The sequence below is a fragment of the Cylas formicarius genome, unplaced genomic scaffold (assembly GCF_029955315.1).
Source record: "Cylas formicarius isolate icCylForm1 unplaced genomic scaffold, icCylForm1.1 PGA_scaffold_5__7_contigs__length_24384050, whole genome shotgun sequence".
Classification (NCBI taxonomy): Eukaryota; Metazoa; Arthropoda; class Insecta; order Coleoptera; family Brentidae; genus Cylas; species Cylas formicarius.
The window spans coordinates 18,076,038-18,098,610 of record NW_026844341.1 but is presented as its reverse complement, the minus strand read 5'-3'; the positions used below and the strand labels follow the sequence as shown (position 1 = coordinate 18,098,610).

Genomic DNA, 22,573 nt, shown 5'->3' with positions numbered 1-22,573 from the left:
TGTTCTCGTAAACGGTTTTTAAAAAATGATGTTTTTTGTAGACCCTTGCAAACGCGATTTTTTATTTTTTTAGAAAACTTCCCGACCTCCCAGCCCCCATTTTCAATAGGCTCCGACACGGGGCAAAGCTGCATATATTTGCCAAATATGAAGTCGATTGCCTCAAATTTCGGACACTTATCGTGTTTCATAGCAATGTCCAAAAAACAGTCAAAAAACGCGATACCGGTGTCGGATCAGGGCCATTTCTTATAAGCTTATGTGCCTCGTGGAGGGTTAAAAAGGAGGCAGATTTCAATTTTGTAGCTCCAACGAGAAACTTATTCAGGAAAATCCAAAAGACGAGAACAGAGAACGGACAGACAAAAAAAATTTTTTTTTTTCGACGGTGATCATTTCTGTACCAACGGCGATCCCATAGGACCTACCGTTACCGAGATATAAAATTTTTATACGAGCGTAGATACTTTTAAGAAATTCGATTTCATCGATTTTCGAAAGGAAGTTACATTAAAACTGACGTTTGCTATGAATGATTGATTAGTTTGGGTCAATTTCAGTTTTATTGTAACTAATTTCCGCAGGAATTACTTTAGTGTTTGTAAAGGCAAATTTTTCCTGTTTCTTTTTAAATTTTAAATACGAAAGTCGTATGGGTTGTTTGTACGCATTGAAAACATTTACCATTGTACCGGGTATCTCGTAAGTTTCTAGCAGCATCCAACATCCTTATTTTAAGTAGAACACTCCGTATATTATTTCGTTTTTGGATTTCTGAGAGCATTTCATGGCATACTTAAATCCGACATGTTCTTAGATATATCGATTGTTTTGATTTTAGTTTCTAATTAAAATGCATTTTCGGGTTTAGCCATGTTCATTTTATTTCAAAAAGTAATATTTTGTTCTGGTGCCTGCCAAAAATCACATTACAATAGGCACTATGGAATAACAACGAAAACCATTAAAAATAGGTATCGGGAAAGGAATAGTTAATTCTATTCTGCACAAAATAATATACAGGGTACCGTAAACACTTTCTATTTTTGGACATGATATGTTGACAGTTGAAGAAACTTTTTATAACACTTCTGGATTCCTCCTGCGTCGATTTTTGTTGACCATGTCAAATGTTGTCGAAATCTAGACTAACTAGAGAGAATTTTTGACATGGAATTTAAAAAAATGTAAAGTTTATGTAAAATTAAATTATGTATCATACAATACAATAATATACCACGTAATATACATGGTGTCGTATTTGTAATTGTATGGCAAATTAATACATAAAATACAGATGATTAAAATATCTAGGAACCTAGTGTTATTAATTTTTAGGAATACCTGTGAGAGACTACCATGAAATTTTCTCACGACATACCACGTGTTCCATTTACAATAAGGCAGTTAGGTGCGGTTAGAGTTAAATGTGATTCCTGTATAACGGTAACTATTTTCATTAATTGTAGCGCTCTCATACAAGCAACTTTTACGTTTAAAACAAAATCAAGTGACGTGACCAAAGTTCCGAAGTCAGCTGTAAGAAAAATTGTTGCAAATGGAATAGTCAAGAGGAAAATGAGTGAAGATGCTGGTACTTATAAAATGAATGGTGTTTTAAAAGTATTGAGAGACTTAGTTATGCCAAAGAGTCGTTTTTACTTTTTTCTAGAAAATGGATTTTCAGTTCCAAACAATTAATGAACGTCAAGTGCTAATGGAATCTCGTATGCCTCAAAAATTCAAGTGTGGATTACCATGAAAACATGACCTCGAAAATATTTGAGCACTGGTTTGAGAATAAACTCTTACCAAAACTATCGCCAAATACTTTTATTGTGTTGGATAATGGCTCGAATTAAAGAAATTAAATTAAAATTAAAGAATTTCTCTACGAAAATGTTTATATATTTGAAAGAGAGCTACACGAAGAAACAACTTTTGGAATTATTAAAAATTAAATATTTTAATAAAGACTACAAAATCGATTCGATAGCACAACAAAACGGACGTGAAATCTTGAGATTACCCTGAGATTGGTCTGAGTTGAAAACGCATATAAGAAATAGGAACACTGCACCAGAAATTAGTGATAGTACCATAACCGTAATTCGGCAAAAGGTTAAAAAAATATCAGTACAAAGTTGGTCTAACTGTGAAAAATGATAATAATAAATAATAAAAGAAGAAAATATTTATCGAGAAGTGGCGCAGTTGATCATTGACAATAGCGATAGTGACGATTTTTTAAGTGACTCATACTTTATAATTATTATATTTAATATTTTGTATATTAATAATGAAACTATGTAGAAATGTAATTAAATAGTAATAAATTGCTACATTGCACCAATTTTTTTTATTTATATGTTTTAAAAATTGCTCGGCGAAAAAGATCGAAAACATACTTATATCACGCTTGTTAGTGTAGCTAGATAAATTCCTAGGACGGTCCTGGAATGATTACGGGTAAGGATCTGCTCGAAAGAGTGTTCTATAAGGGTCCGCGGTTTTGGAGTAAAAAAGTTAATCAGGGGGCTGTAAAAGCACCATATTTCTGGTCTAAGTATAACTTGTATGCAATCCATCTAAGAGATACTTACTTTCCTGTGGGGAAATATTTAATCATATTTAAGGTTTAAAACCAACTAACCAAAAACTAACAAAAACAAATCAATTGTCTAAACGATCCCAGAAGGTCCCAAAATTTCTCTTCCAGCGTTGACGAGCTCCCGCACGAACGTTGTTTTTTTGTTTTCGAGGAAATTGCGCCACCCTCTTCTCGGTCCAAAACGCAAGCTGTTGCGCCAGACGGGCGTGAAAAAAACAAAATAAGAAAGATCGAAATCTGAGATCGTGGACGATATCTGCGGAAAATTTTTCTTTCCAAGAAATAACTTAATTATACGGCAATTAACGCGTTTTGATCGGGTTTCACTCGTGTGTGATTATTTCGCCGTCGAACGCCGAAACAAAAGCGCAACGATAATTATATTATTTCGGCCGACATTGTTGCGAGTTGCGCTTTTTCGCAATCAGCGCCGCTCACTCACCTTGGGGGTTAATGCGCCGCAGCCGCCTTTGCTTTTACGCCCTGCGCCGCTCATCTGAAAAGAAAACGAGAGCGCCATATTAGTAATTCACTTATATCTCGAATATCGTTTTCAATCGCGAACATTGTAGCCTTAACATTTAAGTCGTTGCCCAATGCGCGGACGGTTGAAATTATTTTCCAAATGCCTCGGCGATTTGCGTAATAACGCTCGGCACATTTTCCGTTTCACGCGAAATTACTGAAAATGATAATACTATGGACAAAGATTATATTGGTTATAGATGGAAAACTACTCTTGGAGAATAGAAACAGCATCGCTAGCGCCATCTAGTGTCACGTAAGAAACTAATAGCGAGGTTCGGAACCAAACTGCTTGAACCGAGGTGGCTTTTACTAACTAAACTAACCAAAAGTTCAGATTTTCACTAAATTATATATATTCACATGACAATTGTTTCGACAACACCGTGTCTTTATCAAATGTAATATTTACAAACTACCTGCTACTATATATACCGAAAAATGACAATAAAACCTTGATTAATGTTGTTTGTGAGAATTTAAGTTTAATAATGGAGAGGTAATTAAATCTAATTGATCGTTAAGCAATACATTTGAATGTCTCATTTTGTTAATCTCCATGGCTTCCAATAAATTTAATTTTCTACTTTTTGTGGCTGTTTGTAAAATATCAAAATTGTCGTCGAAAATGTGTTTTTCTGTATTTAAGTGTGTAGCACAATTAGAAGCTAGACTATTGTTTTTAAACGCTCTTTTATGTTCGTTAATGCGTTTCTTGAAGGATCTACCAGATTGTCCAATATAAATTTTAGGACAAGATCTGCATTTCTACCTGTAGACACCTGACTTTTGAGATTTTGGACATTTCGTTTTATTGTTTTTTGACACATTTTGACAAATGTTTTGAAACTTTTTCACTGGGTTCTCCTATGTATGTTATTGTTTTAAATTGTTCGTGTTCTGTACTAGGTTTCGGATAAATAGAGTTTACTGTTGTCTGGATTTGTTTTTTATTTATAATTTTATCGATAATGGACGGATTTTAGCCGTTGTTCAGTGCAATTTGTGTAATGATATTCAGTTGTTTGTTGTAATTTTCTGATGAGAGTGGCGTATTAAGAAGTCTGCGTATAAAAGAGTGAAATGCAGCCATTTTGTGTGTATAAGGCTGATTTGAGCTGTTATGTATGACTGTGTCCGTGTGTGAAGGTTTATGGTTGCATTTCACCCTTTTATACACATTTTTCTTAATACGCCACTCTGAACAGAAAATTACAACAAAGAACTTAATGTCATTAAACAAATTGTACTGAACAACGGCTACAATCCTTCTGTTATCAATAAAATTATAAATAAAAAACAAATCTAGACAACAGTAAACTCTATTTATCCGAAACCTAATACAGAACACGAACAATTTAAAACCGCTCACAGGAAGGAAAAATACGTTACGTATACGAAACGTTTTCAGTATACAGGCTGTCAAAATTAACTATTTATTTTGCGATTTATTTATTTTTTTATATTTAGTGCTTATGTATACAGCAGACTTTTTCTTCTCTTGTAAAAATGTTTTGCAATTGTAGAGCGTTATCTATCATTATTTAATAATAATATGTATTTTGTAGTAAATTATTTTGTGATGCCCAATTTGCTTATAACCGTTTCAAGGAATATGCGGAAACGATACTTAGCGATTCGAGGAATTCCCTATAATAATATCGACTCCATTCATAATAAATAGATAAATATAAATTTCATTTTTAAAACCCTAACAACAACGCATATTTATTGCAACTTTGACACTCTGTGTGTTGACCACGAACCGTTCAAGCGGAAGGTAACATAAGGAAATCATTTTGGTCAAAAGAATAGGGGAGTAGCGGATTGACCTACTTTTTTGTAACGTTTTCTTGGCATGTTTGTAAAAAATAATGAGGTTTCGACCAAGATTATGTGTTTTTTATGCCCTACAGAAATATTACCTAATAAGAATATGTATAAAAAAAAAACGTTGACGTAACTCACAACGACATACTAAGAGAGTAATCACTTTTTGAGAAAGTAAAAACGTCCCAATTTAAAAGTGATTTTTTGATCGCGCGTGTTGGTTTTTTCAACAAAGGCAATAGACGCCATCAACTCGAAACGGAATTTTGCATTTGCGAAATTACATTTTACAAATTACACAGCTATTTTTTTTTTCATTCCGACGCTTGCAAAAAACCGAAAACATTCGCAGACGAAGTATTCTGGTAGTTAAAACGTATAAACGAGCGCTCTTAGGGAAACGTCAATTGTTTTGCCACGTCGCCGGTTCCAAGGCCTACTTAGTTTAAGAAAGCGATTATCGTTTTTATAAATAACGCGCCTTTTTTGTTTGGAAATCGTGCAGTTTAAAAATAGTTTTCGGGATTCTTCGATTTCCCCGATTCCTGGCCCCGCCACGGAAAATCGCGTTTTAATGAAAAAAAAAAATAGTAATGTAATAAAAAGCGTATCTGCGGGGCGGTGCCGTTGTGAAAATATCTTCGCGGTCACTAGCCGAAGAAAGTAACATCCAGCCCGGTTGGGCGTGCGATCAAGGTCACTCTCACCGGCAACGAAGCACCTGGAGGCCGCTCTCGCTTACACCACTACGGCGAAGACGTCGAGGAAAAAATGTCCGTGCAGTTTTTTTGCGCTCTGGGTCACACAGTTTATCTACTCGTAAAACGTCAGCGTGCCCAGATAACTTATCATTAAAATGACGTTTTAACCTATCCAGATATGAACTAGATATTTTATTTTTTAAAGACACTACTGTAGTATTATTTAAAATGTTCTAGATACCTCCTGTTTCCAACTTGCCGACGCAGGAGGAATCCAGAAGATTTGTGAATAGGACCAGATCATTTTTTAACTTGTTTTCTAGCTATGTTTGTATTTATTTTTTTGCGACCCAAGTCGGGCATTTGACTGTGTTGATTTGACAGAACTAGGGGAAGCTCTGCACGCTTCCAGGCTGGTTTAGGAGTTTTTTAGAAGTAAGAGAATGGATAGTGTAAATTCAGCATATAGGTGGGTGTCCCGCAAGGTTCAGTTTTAGGTCCTGTACTCTTCATATTATATGTAAATTGTATATTGAAAATTTGACTTGGTATGCGGTATGGTAGGGTATGGTATTGTCGTGTGGGAATGACGATGACCTCTCAGAGAAGTGCTGTAGGGTACTCGATAAAAAGCAAACTCTAAGGTTTCATAACTATCAGAAGTTTGAGAGGTCTCTAGGATTGGGTTTGGATGATTGATAAAACTGGAAGACTCATTGTGTTACTCTTATTTCACCGCTAAATAGTGTAAATTGAACAGTTGCTCAATTTATACTATTCGAAGGTGGAGTCGCAACTCGCCAACAAGCAATATATATTTCGCTCGCTTTTCTCTTCCTTTGATTTCGATGTTGGTTTCTGCTGGAGCAGAGAACTCTATGACAAAAATCGAGTTACTTCGCTTATCCAACAGAAATATGTTCGGCTTATTCACCTGGAGCAGGTTGTAGTGGGGAAAGCATAATTCTACTACTGTTTCAATATCATGTAGATGTAACTCGAAACCGCGTGTACCTGCAGCTAATGTCAAAGACGTTAGAGAATTGACTTCGGTATGCTAGAGTGTTAATTACTTCATCTTCTCAGGCAAGCAGATATCCCTCGGTCTCAGACTTAGGGCCAGCAGATCTTAGGAACCAGAAAGTGAGTGTCCTAGACAGGTCCAGAGTCTGGAGGTACCTGTAGAACAATCCATGCTGAGGCTTACTGACGCGGTCTTTTTGGAGCTTTTGCTGTTCCGCTTTCTTAATCAGGGATTTCAGGACCTCCGGGCCAAGCTTAGTACGTGAGTGCTGGTTATCTGCATCTAATGTGAAGGTGAGACCTAAACGGTCTAAAGAGCAATGCTTCGACAGCTTCATGATCCCTCGCGAGTCTCAGAAGTGGGTCCACGCTATTGGCGATTTTGCAGGCAACGCTCAAGACACCAGAAGACCTCTTCCTCTCTGATCTCGTGCAAGGTTTATTATTATTATTATTATTATTTGATTTGTAGGGTCCGAACTTTCGAATAGTTTTAGAGGAAATATAGGTAAGAAAATAGTTTTGGTTAGTTCTACGGGCAAAATATCTCTACATCTTAAAATCCCTCGACGAGTTTATGGCTTCCCAGAAAAATAGTATTTAAAGTGGCAATAAGGCCCGTGGAAAAGCGATAATGTTAGGGCGCCCGGTGACTTTTAATTTAATGACACGTGCAAACTTTTTAAAAAATAGCACCCGTTCGTTGGTTTATTCATAAACTCGACGTTAGGGCAAAAATGAGAATTCCGCTACGGCGCAATAAACTAGACTTTGGAAATTTTCCGCTCCGAACCTCGATTGCGAAATTGTTAATCGGTTTGGCCTTTTGCGCAACAAATATGAATTGCCGTCTGTTTTGCGATTCCGTGGCTTTTTCGCACAACATTTCACGAACGTACACCGGTCGCCATTTATAACGAGCGGCTGTCAAAACGCAACTCCGTAAGGTTAGAATAAATAGTGAGACAAATTCTACAATAGAAAAAGACGACTAGTTATGGGGATTGTTGTCTCTCTCGTTCCCGTTTATGTAAATGGGGGGAATGAGGTGTTCCCGTTGTTTGATTATTTTATTTATATTATTATTTTATTTATGATATTCTTCTAACTTATGCTTTTTTGCGGATAATTATTTCAAAAAGACTTAAAATTTTATTTATTTTTTGAAAAAAAAAAAAATATATATATATATATATATATATATATATATATATATATATATATATATATATATATATATATATATATATATATATATATATATATATATATTCTCACGTATTGATTCACGGATGGAAAAATGTGATGACACTATACTCCGGGATATCATCCGTTCGCTCGTTGAACTCCGACTGGAATCCTGCATCCAACTGGAATCCTGCAAATCCTGCATTCGACTGGAATCCTGCAGACGTTTCGCCAAAATCTCACTTGGCATCTTCAATGCTCGCGCTCCGAAAACACTTCGAACACTGTTCTGTGAGATTTTGGCGAAACGTCTGCAGGATTCCAGTCGAATGCAGGATTTGCAGGATTCCAGTTGGATGCAGGATTCCAGTCGGAGTTCAACGAGCGAACGGATGATATCCCGGAGTATAGTGTCATCATATATATATATATATATATATATATATATATATATATATATATATATATATATATATATATATATATATATATATATATATATATATCATTAAATTAACAATTTTAGTTATAACATGTAAACTAATAACTACATGAGAAAATTAGATCAGGTAATATGCACTAACTTCATTCAAACAAAAACTCAGACAATACATTTATCATAATACAGACCCATCATAAAACTAGTTTATTTTTTTTATCTCTTTCTTTTTTGAATTCAGCAGCGTGAAAAAATATCAAAAATGTCTTTTTCACAATTTAACTCTACCACTTTGAATGAATGTTTATCTAATTTATATGCTACATTTTATATTATAAATAGTGTCATATGCTCGTTTTATGGGGTTGCATGAGAGCAACTATGTCGGATGCCGCCCGCAAAGTTGTATATTTCGTAAGATATCTCCTTCGAAATCGAATGAAGGTGCTTTATTATTAAATAAAATTAATTTTTCTATGATTTTTTTTCCTTTTTTGTTGTATTTATCGTTGTACTTCAACATTTTTGTTTTTTCTCAGTATTTTCGAATACTTGTTATGAATTTTTGTTATCCGGTAGCATAATAAATAGGTTTTGAATGCGAGTAAGTCAGTTTTCTTGTAGAAACTTAACTACTATTTACATAACTTCTGGATTCCTCCTGCGTCGTTTCGCCAATCATCCTGTTGACTTCTTGAGAGCTTGACTGAAACTGGCTCGCATTTTACGCTGTACCTGCTTATATATCCTCTGAGGGGGGCGGAGCTAAATGAGGGGCATTATCACCGTCTCGGATGACTGATTCCTATAGACTCTCGGATTTTTCGTTGGTAGAAGAATTGATTATATACAAGAATTTTAGTTTTATGGAATCGGCAGCTGCTGATGGTTTTATTTGTTTTAGTCTTAATGCTGTTTCATGTTTTCGTCCGGTCTCTCCAATTTATCCTGTAAACTCCTTGCATCTCAAGTGGAATTTTGTCTTTGACGGATCCAAGATGTTGAGAGACTTTGGACAAGTGGTAAATCTGCTATTGGTGAAATGTATTTTGTGGTGGAACGCTTAATATCTCTAATGTGGAAATTATTAAAGAGAAGAGCTTTGAAGAGGCCAACAGCAAGTTGGATTGTTGGAAGTTTTGTAAATAGTATTACAGTAGTGTATGCTTGCATTTATAGGCTTTTTTTTATTTTTATCTAACGTGACCTAATAAAATAGGTCCCCTTTTTAAGGAAAACGTCTATATATTCAGAATATTAGTTTACATACGTATTTTATGTTCGGTTACTCAACAAATTTGTGTATAAATTTGCTGGTTCCAATCTGTAATTCCAAGATCATTCTGGTTCCCCGAATACGAAATAAAATGACCGTAATCATGCCCTGACTTACCCCAAATTTCCTTGTGGAGGATGCAATGGGTTGAAGGGACTGCACGGTTCTACCGGAGGGTTCGACTCTTGCTTTTCAAAACTGGTGTTTTCAAATTTCCGACTCGCAACGGGCGCTCGCGAAGGCAGGTAAAAATGGAGTAACAAAAAATGTATATATAAAAGAAGGAAAGGTTTCCCGGGAATAAAGGAGGGAGAACAAGACGGAGTATACAGTTGTCAAGGCATGTATATACGCACAAAATAATAATAATTAAACTATATCCCGAAACCCAAAGCACTTCCTAAAGAGAATGAATACCACCCAACGTAAACAAAAAAATCATTCGTAAAGTTAAATAAAAGTAAGACAAAAAAAGAAAAAGAATACAAAAGTATATGAAGACAGAACAATACGTTTATATTATTTTGCACCTTCATCAGTGAACCACGATCCTTAGAACAATCTGTGTTTAATTTTTTTTCCTTTCGTTTTGCCACTATTATTAGACTATTTCCCGCACATGTGACTCATTTCAATGGGTTTATTTAAGCAGATTGATTGCGCGAAGGTCGGGCGTCAAAATTCGACTCTTCAACGCCGACGGGTAAACAATCGAAACTCGAACCGAAAGTTCATTATGCCTCCCCTTATGCTAATATTATAATACGAGCGCAATTGTCAATGGGCGACGACGGTACGCCGCTACCGAATCATAAAAACTTCCGTTTACCATTGTGGGTGTGACGCAATATGGGAGCACACAGGTGTTATTGTCTTCAATTGTGGTTTGGCTTTTGGCGCCGCATCGGAAAGACCTTCGATTTAACGATTCCGTATTGTCTGAAGTGCAACGTAATAAAAAGTGCATTTTCTTCGATAAGGGCCGGCGCACGCGTCCATAGGCGTACGCATAAATAAAAGTGAAAAAAGATTACGCACGCTCCTGCGGACTACTATGGAATTTTTGCAAAGTCTTGCGCGTCTCGCTGGACTACAAAGTTACGGAAAACTTCGATAAATATTAAAATTTCGCGGAAATTTTGTAGGATATTTTGTATTTTTTTGCCCATAAACGACACACCCTGTATATAATGCATATGTGATAGACGAAAACCGTAAATACAAAAATTGTAGCCATTGCTGCGTCCTATAATGCCGTTTAATCCAATTAGCCATATATTCTACAAACAATTTTCAGGGTCTTTTATGTTTTTGTCTATAATTGAAAAACCCTGTAAATAATCGAAAAAATGCTTGAAATTAAAGTTATATTTCGCGTTTTTAAGGAAATATAACCAAAAATAACCAAAAAAGAATTTGATTTTGAAAAATGATCTTTTTTGTAGATCTCCCTGCCTCCCCATTTTCAACACGTTCCATTACAGGGCAAAACTGCATATATATTTGCAAAATATGAAGTCGATTGCTTCAAATTTCGGCCACTTATCATGTTTTATAGCAATGTCCAAAAAACAGTCGAAAATCGCGAAAAAAGATGGTTAGAAAGGAGGCAAATTTTAATTTTGTAGCTCCAACTGTTTGAAAGTTATTCAGGCAAAACTAAAAGACGAGAACGGAGAGCGGACAGATAAAAAAAAATTTTTTTTCGACGTTGATCATTTCTGCACCAATGACGATCCCATAGGACTTACCGTTACACAGATATAAAATTTCTTTGAGGAAATAGTACTCCCCATAGTAGACATTCTCTTGTAAAGCACCACTGAGAAGTTTTTAAGAAAGCATGGGTTACAAAGAATACTTTGGCACATTTATAGAAACAGCAAAACTGAGATGGACAGAGAAAGAAATAAATAACACTAAAAATCAGGTCACAAGAATTTGAAAACAACTTTACAAACCACAGAAAGTTTTATCAGTACATTAACAACTCATTAGAATCGAAGCACGTTAATTCTGCCTTGCTTGACAGCTCTGGTGAGCTACAAACTGAACCAAATAATATTGCAGAAGTATTTGCTGAACAATTCTACAGTGTTTATGTTCAAGAAGGCCTAACCGAATTTCCTTGGCGCGGCATCGATTTCAGAAATAAACTTCACCGAAGAAAAAGTTTAAAAGCTCTCACCCAGCTTAAGTTGCATGCTAGTCCTGGCCCTGATGTGTCCCCTGAGAAACTGGAAATCACAGCACAGCACTATGGTACAAGAGGTGAGTCTTCCTTCACATTTTGAGGTTTTGAGTGGAGTGCCTCAGGGATCTGTGCTGGGACCCCTGTTGTTCATAATATATGTCTCTGATCTTGCTGAGCACATGATGCGCAACGTTAATACGTATGCTGACGATACTAAGATTTTTGGGGACCTAACTTTACAACATGGGGACCTAGTTGAAGAATTAGCTAATCTGGAAAGATGGACGAGGGACTGGCTGCTACGTCTCAATGCATACAAATGTACAACGCTACATATAGGCTATAACAATCCTAAATTTAACTATGATATAAATGGCTCTGACTTAAGATCCGTAAATGAACAGACAGATCTAGGTGTTTTAATATCTGAGGTTAATGATCCGACGTGCTTTCAAGGATCCTTTCTTCGAGCCTATAAAGGCTTCATCAGACCGGTCGTCGAATATGCTGTAGTCTCCTTATTTCCAAAAGGAACGACTTCAGAGGCGACCAAAAAAAATTCTCTCAAATTTATAACAAACCGTGTTGCAAATGAGTGAAATGAGTGGAACACTTTGTCAGATGATATTGTGACTGCACCTACCCTGTATCTCAGTATCAATGTATGACTTTTGTATATAGTATAAGTGCGGTTTTGGCACCTACTGCCTAATAGTGTAATAATAATAACTTAGGGGCAGATGTAGAAAGCTAATCCATAAAGTTGGAATGAAGCTGTAATACATCAAGCACCAACTTCGTCTAGGAAAAAACAAGAGTTTATCGACTGCCTTACCAACAAAGTCTTGACATTTGAAGAAAACACGATAAAAAAAAGCCCTTTGGTGATTTTAAACAAACATCGCTTTTTGAAATATCCCGTGGAAGATTTGGAAGGAAAAGAAAATATTGCCATCCTGCGTTACCGCATGTGACTTAAATCCGATAAATGGCCCAAGTGAAAGGATTTGTCGTTAGAAGAAACTCCGCATTTCCAAGTCATTGTGGAGGACGAAACAATCTTGTAGGTCCTGGGGGTAATAATCAATATCAAGACGAGAACACGGTTCCTCCGATGAAGGAGAATATGACCTTTTTGAATAATTTGTACGGTCTGGCCGGGTAATATTTTGATGTTCATCAAAGGCTTTTTTATGGGTTATATCAATAAATGATAAATAAGATTGACCTGACCTATAAGTTTTACTTCTTTTCACATCCCATCCGCACTTCTTTCTTGTATATTTAGGGCCATTATTTTTGAAAGGATAACGATTGATCTAAAACCGAATGGTCGAATATGCATTTGAAAAATAGTGACGAACTTCAGTGTGAAACTATCGAATTTGAATTAAGTTTTGGTGGGTCTCTTTTTGCATGTCTAACGATATTTTGACGACTGCCCACCATTTAGAAATTCAGTTCCTTGTTCCATAGTGCCTTTGATAAAAAATAATGTCCTTTGTCACTTTTATTTTATACATAATAAAATAATTTCCAACGTTATTGTCTCTTCTTTACCCTCAAAGACTCTTGGAGGATGCAAGTTCCAAAGTGCCTAAATATAATAAAATCATAGTAAGCAAATGTAGCAAAAATGCATAAATCTGGGCAAAATACATTATAAATAGTTAAATTAAACAAATTTGACACCCTTCTACAATCTGCAATAAGCACAAATACAAAAAACAAGAAAATTATATTCACTTAAATAACCTGTATTTTGTGAATAACAACATTATTTTAACAAATATTGGAAAGCGAAAGTTTACCTATGTATTTTTAACATACAAAACGGGGTTATTTTTTGTGTGTATTGTATGGACGCTGCAATATCTACTCCTAAATTTTAGTTAAAATTGTTCAGGGTTGCTATTCTGATCGAGCATCGCTGTCTCTCCCGCACGATTATGAAAGCGCAGGCGCGCGCACACGACGACGTGCGACGAATTCGAAATGAAATAATTGTAGAGAGTAAAAGAGGCGACGTGTGTTCACTTTCACATTCCACGTGACCGACAGAGGAAAATCTGGGTTAAAGACGGATGTTGTGCCGAGATCGTCTGGACTATACGCACGTTGACGGGCCGATAAACACCTGTTTTGGTCGTTTTCTTCGGTCGCTTTGTTTGCGCGAGCCATATCGCTTTCGTTTTCAGAAAAAAAAAATAAATTTCTGCAGGCAGTTAAATATGTTCAAAACTGAGGTTAATAACAATACAATACAATACAATGGTTTTGATTTCAAATTTGGATTTAAGGCACACCTTTAGCTATTTTCGAGACTATTTTTAATAATAAAAATGCGATAATTCGTAATAATTACCAGGTAACAGTAGTCAACTTTCTTAGTAAAACTTGGAAAGAGGTGACAGCAGAAACAATTCAACACTCCTATTGTCATGCAGGACTTATTACCGAGACAGAATGCGAACAGGACTTGGAAGATGATCAGCCACTAAGCGAGTGGATAAAGCAGTTTCAAACAACACCTACGTTTACAAGTGAGGAGTTGCATGATTTTATGGTGATAGATCAGGATTTGCCTACAACAGCAGACTTGACAGAGGAAGCCATATTGCAACAAGCAAGAAGAAGAACACCAAGAGGAAGAAGAAGATGAAGAAGTTGATCTGGGACCACCACCAACCATTCAACAAGCCCTATATTCAGTTAAGCTGTTAGAGAAATTTTTTATGTATCATGGGGAAGATGTCCCTCTCGAAGAACTGGTGAAAATACAAGCCAAAATACGAGATGCCTATTGGCATACTAAACAAATTCAATGACCGATTATTTGAAACATTAAATGTAGTTCTTAAATATTTATACAAAATGTTCCGAAGTAGATGTTAAAATATGTATATAAAATAATTAAATATTACAGAACACACACACACACACAAGTGCCTATAACTCCTTATAACGAAAGAAAAGCAGTCCCTTCAATTTCGCAGTTTCGACTATATTATAATAGCTTCTAGCGTCTCACAAGTTTCAAGTACATAAAACTCCGTTTATAACGTACACGGGATATAACGTACTTCCGGGTTTTACGTACATATACGTCTAAAATACTCTTCATTTTTCATCGCATATTACTTACGATATATAACTTCTACTACGGTTATAAAGTACAATATTTTCACTATTGTCCTGGTACGCTAAAATCGGATTATCGAGCGGTGGTTCCTCGAAAAAATCGGGGATTTTTCAGTAATCATTTGCGAGGTTTTCTCTGAAACGTGCGTGCCCGGCCGACAGTTTGCACTTTAATGTCTTGTGCTTATGCTAGCACGATTTTTTTGTGTTTATCAGAAGTATTGAGAGTTGCATCGGTATGGCGGAAGTTTCTGGACAAAAGAAATTGCCAAAAACAACAATATCTACAATTTGGAGTAATCACGAAAAGATCAAAAAAGCGAGCGAATTAGAAATCCTGTACGTTGAAATGTAGATAAAGCTTTTTTACGATGGTTTCAAATACTAAGATCCGAAAATATTGCAATAAATAGTCCAGTTCTGAAATCGACAGCCGAAGAATTAGCCAGGGGCTTAGAGGGTGAGGATTTTAGTTGTTCTACAGGTTGGCTCGAATGTTTTAAAGTCGCAAAAATATCTGATGAAGCAAATGGTCTTAACAAACAAGCTGTGCTGAACTGGTTAGGGGATAAGTGGCTCTGAGGATATTTTCAATGGTGACGAGACTGGGCTATTTTACAACATGACTCCAGATCGTATCCTTAAATTTAGATACAGTAACGCGTTTTACCACAAACCGAAACTCAATTTTACATATTCGACGCGCGTTTCGCCAACCAAGTTGGCATCTTCAGGAGAAGATTAAAACTGAGTTAAAATGAGTTTTAATCTTCTCCCAAATTGGTTGGTGAAACGCGCGTCGAATACGTAAAATTGAGTTTCGATTTGTGGTAAAACGCGTTATTGTGTGTTAGTACAGTGCCGAAGGTTCCAGCCAAGAGTTTGACTTAAATTTAGAGGAGAAAGGTGGTTGGGTGGGAAGCAGTCGAAACTGAGGTACACCGTTTGGGTTTGTGTAAATGTGACAGGAAGCGAAAAATGCAAATTTCTTGTTATTGGTAAAAATGAACGACCGATATGCGTGTGAAAAATCTACCTGTCATTTATAAGTCAGACCGCGTGGATGACTTCAAGCATTTTTTTGTAATTATTTAAAGGATTGGTATTAAAAACTAAAACGTCAGAACAGAAAAATATTGCTTCTGGTTGACAATTATGCAACTCATCCTTTCAAATATCGGATTAGATAGCACCTCAGTCGTCTAACCAATGGATCAGGGCATAATAAAATGCCTTAAGACATATTACCGCAGATATTTCTTGTATCACTGTTCTAGACTCCATAAAATACTTCAACCACTATTTCAAACTGCTTTCGACATGCAGGTCTGATAAAATCGGAAGATGAGTTTGATTCAGACGATTACCTCTGGTTCGGTGGTTCGAGAAGTACAAAAATAATGACGACGATGACTCGGAGGTTCCCCTAAGTAGTTGAGCAATAGCGGCCAAGAGCTAACCAACATTGAAATTGTATCTTCCTGAGCTGGATAGCTTCCCAACTGTTGATAATAATTTAATAACAACGGAGTTATTAACAGATAATGATATAATTACTGAAGTCTTACAGATCTTCAAAGCTCTGGTAACGAAAGCGACGATGATGTTCAACAGAACGAAGTACCAACTGAAACGCTTTGTGCCGCTAAAATCGTTACACATTTTTTACAATCTACTGATAATATAACTGATGGTATTATGCAAACGTCCTGGAAGGTTGTATTTGTATAGAAAAAAAAAACAAAAATGACGATTTTTTTTAATCAAAAAGAGTAAAGTGCAACTTAAATGTTCAATGGGACATATAACTGTATTTTTACTTGTATGTTGCAAAATTTATATAGGTCGATAAGTTTTTAGTTTAGGCAGTTTAGTTTCTTTCGTTTTTTAGTACCTATGTTAATTTTTATTAGTTTTCTATTTTTATATAAAATAAAAATATGTACGTACCTACATATTTTTTTTTTCTTTATAGCGTACTTCCGCTTATAGAGATCCTAGAGGGTAATTTATAACCGTAGTCCACTGTATAGGGAATAATATAAATTCAAGTTACTTGCACCAAATTAAATTATTATTTTGGTATAATAAAATAAATAATAAAAATAAAAATATAAAAAGTAAAAAACCTCAAATAGCAAATATAAAATGGTCCACGCGCGTTCAAAAACTGTTAATTCTTCTTTGTAAAGCGAGCGATTTTTGTCTTGACATCGTCAAATTAGGCATCGGTGTCAAGGACATCCGCGCAGGATGAAATAATAATTATCGCCGAGCTAATGTAACGCGACAAAATGTCGAAAAAATTAGCGGTTGCGCCATGCGTTGTTATTCATTAATAATCGCCCGGGGACAGGTTCCACGGCTGTCCAATTCGCGTACCCATTCATGAATACGTAAAGTGTCAAAATTCGCTAGCTTGGCAACGCCGCACCCAAAAGTATAAGCAGTGGACGCCATTTAAGCATCCAATATGGAAGTGAGACAGGTGGTAATACTAACGATAGGTTCCTGTAATAAGAGAATGTTTTATCTAATTTGTCAGTTCTAGTAGTTTTTTTTATTAATATTTCCGAAACTGGCTGAGAGAAAATTTTAAAATTGTAACGTTTTAGTAATTTTGGGATGCTGAATCTGATTCTAAATTGTTAAATGACAAATTTTGGCCAGAGGCGTAACGTTTGACACGTTGGACTTTTATCCAGTTCGCGCACCCATTCGTAAATACATAGTGTTAAAATTCGCTTCCTTGGCAACGCCGCACACAAAATTATGAGCCTTATAAGCAGCCAATATGGCGGACAAGCAAATTTTATTTAAAATGAAACGGGTGGTAATACTAACGACAGGTACTGGTTTTTTATTAATCTTTCCGAAACTGGCTGAGAGAAAGTTTTAAAATTTTAACGTTTTACTAGTTTTGGCATGCTGAATCTGATTCTAAATTATTAATTGACAAATTTTGGTCAGAAGCGTGCTGTTTGACAGGTTCGACGACTCTCCTGTTCGCGCACCCATCCATAAATACATAGTCTCAAAATTCGCTAGCTTGGCAACACCGCACCCAAAATTTTGAGCCGTATAAGCAAATATGTATAAACAAATTTTATTTAATGTGAGACAGGTGGTAATGTAATCCTACGTTAATATTAACGACCTGTGACTGTAATAAGAAGATTGTTTTATATTATTTGTCAATTTTACTTCCTGCAAGTGTTGTGGTAAAGGTATGGACCTGAAAATGTTTTTTTATTCATATTTTCGAAACTGGCTGGAAAATTTTAACGTTCTAGAAGTTTTGGCATGCTGAGTCTGATTGTAAAATATTAAAGACAAATTTTGGTCAGAGGCGTAACGTCTGAGGGGTACAGATAACAAAAACTGCGTCTTATTCTATCAAGCCATTCCTGTTTACAGGGAGTATACTGTCTCGATTACAGTCGTCGGCAAAACTTTATACAGGGCGATTCTTAAACGACGACAAGCGGGAAAATAACGCACCAGTCTTACGCTTAAAACACGTACCAGCTTAATTCGTGACGCCACAATATAATTTTCCATGGCCTACCGCAATAATTAAAACAACAATTTCTATTTTTTGTTATTCTTTAAACGATTCCGAGTTTGTTCAACCCGCGGCAGATGTTCGGTCTCGTTTTAATTCAACAAAAAAAAATTAGTAAGTTTTTTTTTACGGATTCGTCGTTTGATAAATATGGGTGACGGTAATTTCGAGGACGAAACCGAAAATATGGTTCGGTTGTTTGTATACGATGTACGAAAATGTTCGAATATGTCGCAAACGTGCTCGCGTAATTATTACTGTTGCAACTACGCCACTGTTTAGGACACTAAGCACGTAGCTTTACTCGTTCGGCCCGTTTATTGTTATTATACAGGGTGTATGCTGACCGAAAAGGCTACATTTTTCATGTATACAGCGTGAAACGCCCATTTTGCTCTAACGACATTTAATCATGTCTTGTGTATAAATTATTTAAAAAAAATCCTGTAAAATGCAATGACAATTCACAAAATTATAAATTTACGAATGTCAAACTTCGTGTTTATAAATTTTATCGACCATTTTGCCCTGAAAAAAGCATTAATAGTATACTATGCAACGGTGCGGAAAACGGCATTTTATGCACGGTTTATTTGCCACGAGCGGAGCGAGCGTTCATTAAACGTGTTGCATACTATACTTTTTCTACGAGCGTTAGTTTTTGGGTAAATTTTCGCAAAACATCGCGAATACATTCACTGACATGACCATTAGAAACGTCACAAGTGCGGTAAAATCCCTCAAATGTCCGATGTGACTAATTCAGCATATTGACAATTGACAAATTAAAAAAAAATGGAAAAATTAAATTTACTCAACGAAATACTTAAAATAGAATAAACATTCAGTTAACATGACAATTATTGATGAGTGCTGCGATATGTAATACTTTTAATTCAATTGTTCCAATGCAAAACGCAGCTGACAAGCGAAATTTTATGCAGAAACGTCTGGACTATAAAAAAAATATGCGATTTAAATCGCGGACGGAGGCTACAAGTGTACAGAAAGCACATACCAAATTTTGCAAAGAATCGTGAGAAACCAACAGTGTATTCAGCAGATATAAATAAGTAAAAAAGTTTATATAAAGTTTTGTTCTAAAATCCTTCATTTCGGAGATACAGCGTGTTGAAATATTTTTTAAAAATCTCTTCTAGAATTTACTGTCATACTTGTCGCCACTTAAAAACAAATATGTGGCATAGATAACCTTGTTTTTGTTTAAACAGTGGCGTTCGTGAGACCGTTCTTCTTAATTTAAGTAATAAAAAAAAACGGTACGCCAATGGTTTATTGCAATTTTGCTAATAAATTTAAATACTCCGATCAATTCTGAACAAAAACGGTTTTCTCACTGAAACGAACCATTTAAATTTACATTTGCATCTCAATTTTTTATTATTTATATTATTTATATTATTTAAAAGAAAAGAACTTCGCGATTTCGTGTGGTAAAGGGACGCATTGTTTTTCTATCGTGCTCCTGCGGACCACTATGGAATTTTCACAAAATCGATGTAATTTGATTGTCCATGCGCCCTGTATAAAATGTCCTTCACATCTCGTCGAATTCCAAAGTTACAGCAAACATCGGCAAATATTAAAATTTGCACAAAAAATAGCGTCGTCGAATGATATTTTTTGAAATATCTCGCGTCCTGTATAATTGACGAAACCTGAAACTCTCTCACGACTCGGTTTACGATACTGTTCAAATAAAATTTAACGGTTGTTCATTTATCGCCAAAAATGTACCCACAAAAACGGAAATTTTTGGGGTATTTTTAAAGCTAAAATTACCAAAAAAAATTTTTCAAACATTTTTAAAAAATACTTTTACTTCTCTGCTAAATTTGAAGTTGATATCTGCAAATTAAGGACACCTTTTTTACCTTTTTCATTTAGCACGGAATATCGGGAATACCCTGTAAAATAGGTGAAAACCTTAAATACAAAAGTTTTTGCTGTCTATTCCGGCTCTATCGCAATATATAAGAAAGTGAGATCTGAATCATAGTCTTTCAGTTATAACCAATTTTCAATAATAGGGGGACTCATTTCTCAGTTTTTTTGAATTTGCGGCGCACCCTGTACACCTTTGCACGCGCGATTTTTGCCACGCCCCATTTGCCAAATATGAAGTCGATTGCTTCAAATTTCCGACACTTATCGTGTTTCATAGCAAGGTCCAAAAACCAGTTACAAAATTATGTGCCTCGTGGAGGGTTAAACAGGAGGCAAATTTCAATTTTGTAGCTCCAACGGTTCGAGAAAGTTATTCAGGAAAAACCAAAAGACGAGAACGGAGAACAGAGAACGGACAAACAGACAAAAAAAATTTTTTTTCGACGGTGATCATTTCCGTTGTTTTTAAGTAAGAGAAGAGATTTTTTTACTTCAATTTATTTACATTATTTGCTTATTTTTATCTACTGATAACAAAAAAAAATTATTTTTGAAAACTTTGCCTCTCAATGTTTATTTTTTTTTTCTTAAAATTAATTCAAGAATCACCTTCACGGAGGCCGTACTTTTTCTGTGTGTATTTATTCAGTTTCAGTTTCTAATCGATAACCAAACGGGTTTCGACGACCCTGATACCGAAACAACCTTCCAAAAAATTTTACAATCACGTATTTAGACCCCCGCTAATCGTTTTCTCAAATACCACGCGATGAGGTTGCGGTTTTGGACGCGTGACCTTTGCGCAATTTTTTTCTTACGCGACTCATCTCGCGTCTTTGCCCGCAGGAGAGGCCCCGGCTTAAAATGTCGGTGACGCCCCCATGGCACCCCGGCGGACAATCGCGGCCCCAAGCGACACCCTCGATCAGGCGGTACGCCACGATGGGGACCCAACAACCCAACTCGGTGCCCGAATACCAGGTCGACCCTTATAGGCTGCTTGAGGACGATTTAAAAGACGTTTACACGTATATCCGGAACGTAAGTAAAAAAATATACATATATTTTTATTGTGTATTTAAAAAAATATATAATTTTCTTAGGGTTTAGCTTTTATTTTACTTAAATACTTTTAAAAATTGCTGATTAGAGCTCTTGAAGTCTTAACAAGTTTCCAACAATTTTTTTTTGTAATTACTATTTCAAAAATGCTTCTTCTTCTATCTGTTGTTTTGTTGACAAATATAAAACTGATAAAATTCGAAATTCTACCTACTTATACTTATTTTTGTCGTTGTCGTTAGGTCCCAATTAATTTGTTTTTCTCTTCAAAATTGATTTGTTTTCGTCTTTTTTTTGGAATGTTTTCCTTAAATCTTAAATAACGTTATCGATTTAATATTATTTCTGTATTATGTGTATTATGTATTATCTGGAATGTTGCTCTTTTGTACCTACGCTGTACTGAGTCGTTAACCGTATTCTGCGAATGTTAATTTAATATCTTTCGCGTTTTGTTGCCAAGTGGTTAATATATGTATGCATTTACATTGTAAATTTTATTATTTTTGCTTTACCTTTTATGGTAAATAAATATTTATGATTATTCAGAAAAATGTTTTGAAAATGTTTTAAGATATATGCCTAATATAATTTTTATTTTAATATTTTTCTCTTTTTTTTTTAAACTGCAAAATCGAAATAAAAATAGCGTCCTGTACTCTATTTCAATTTAAATGTTTGTCGTTTTAATTCATATTAACAGCTTTAATATATAACATTAATCGTTATGCCTAATTCAAGTTAATATTGTTTTTATAGAAGAGTTTTTGCACATGTCTGTTGTTTCGGTACATCAAAATCTGGAAAAATTTGTATTTTTTTAAGCATCGCGTTTTATTAAGTTTTTTTTTAGAATTAATCTTTGGTCGCATTTTTTGTAGTTATTCCTTATTTAGAAAACATTTTTTGAGTTTGTCTTGGAAATTGCAAATTCTATTCACTTTGACATATTATTTTCATTGTATTAACGGGTTGTAATTAAATTTTTGAAAAAATTGAAAAATAAATGAGAACGATTGGTGATCATTGTGTGATTCGTACATCGAATTAAATTTCATATTTAAAATTATTTGTTGCCGTTGATTTTTTTTATGTTTAATTTTTGAATTT

The 22,573-nt window shown here is 35.3% G+C and overlaps 1 protein-coding gene across 1 annotated transcript in view; it reads left to right on the top strand.

The window, feature by feature from the left end:
- LOC132701767 (all trans-polyprenyl-diphosphate synthase PDSS1) overlaps nt 1-22,573 on the top strand; it is a 54,752-nt gene that overhangs the window by 2,266 nt on the left and 29,913 nt on the right. Inside the window, exon 2 of the mRNA XM_060669943.1 lies at nt 21,248-21,442. Within this exon, the coding sequence (XP_060525926.1) occupies nt 21,248-21,442 (195 nt within the window). The remainder of the gene's footprint in view (nt 1-21,247; nt 21,443-22,573) is intronic.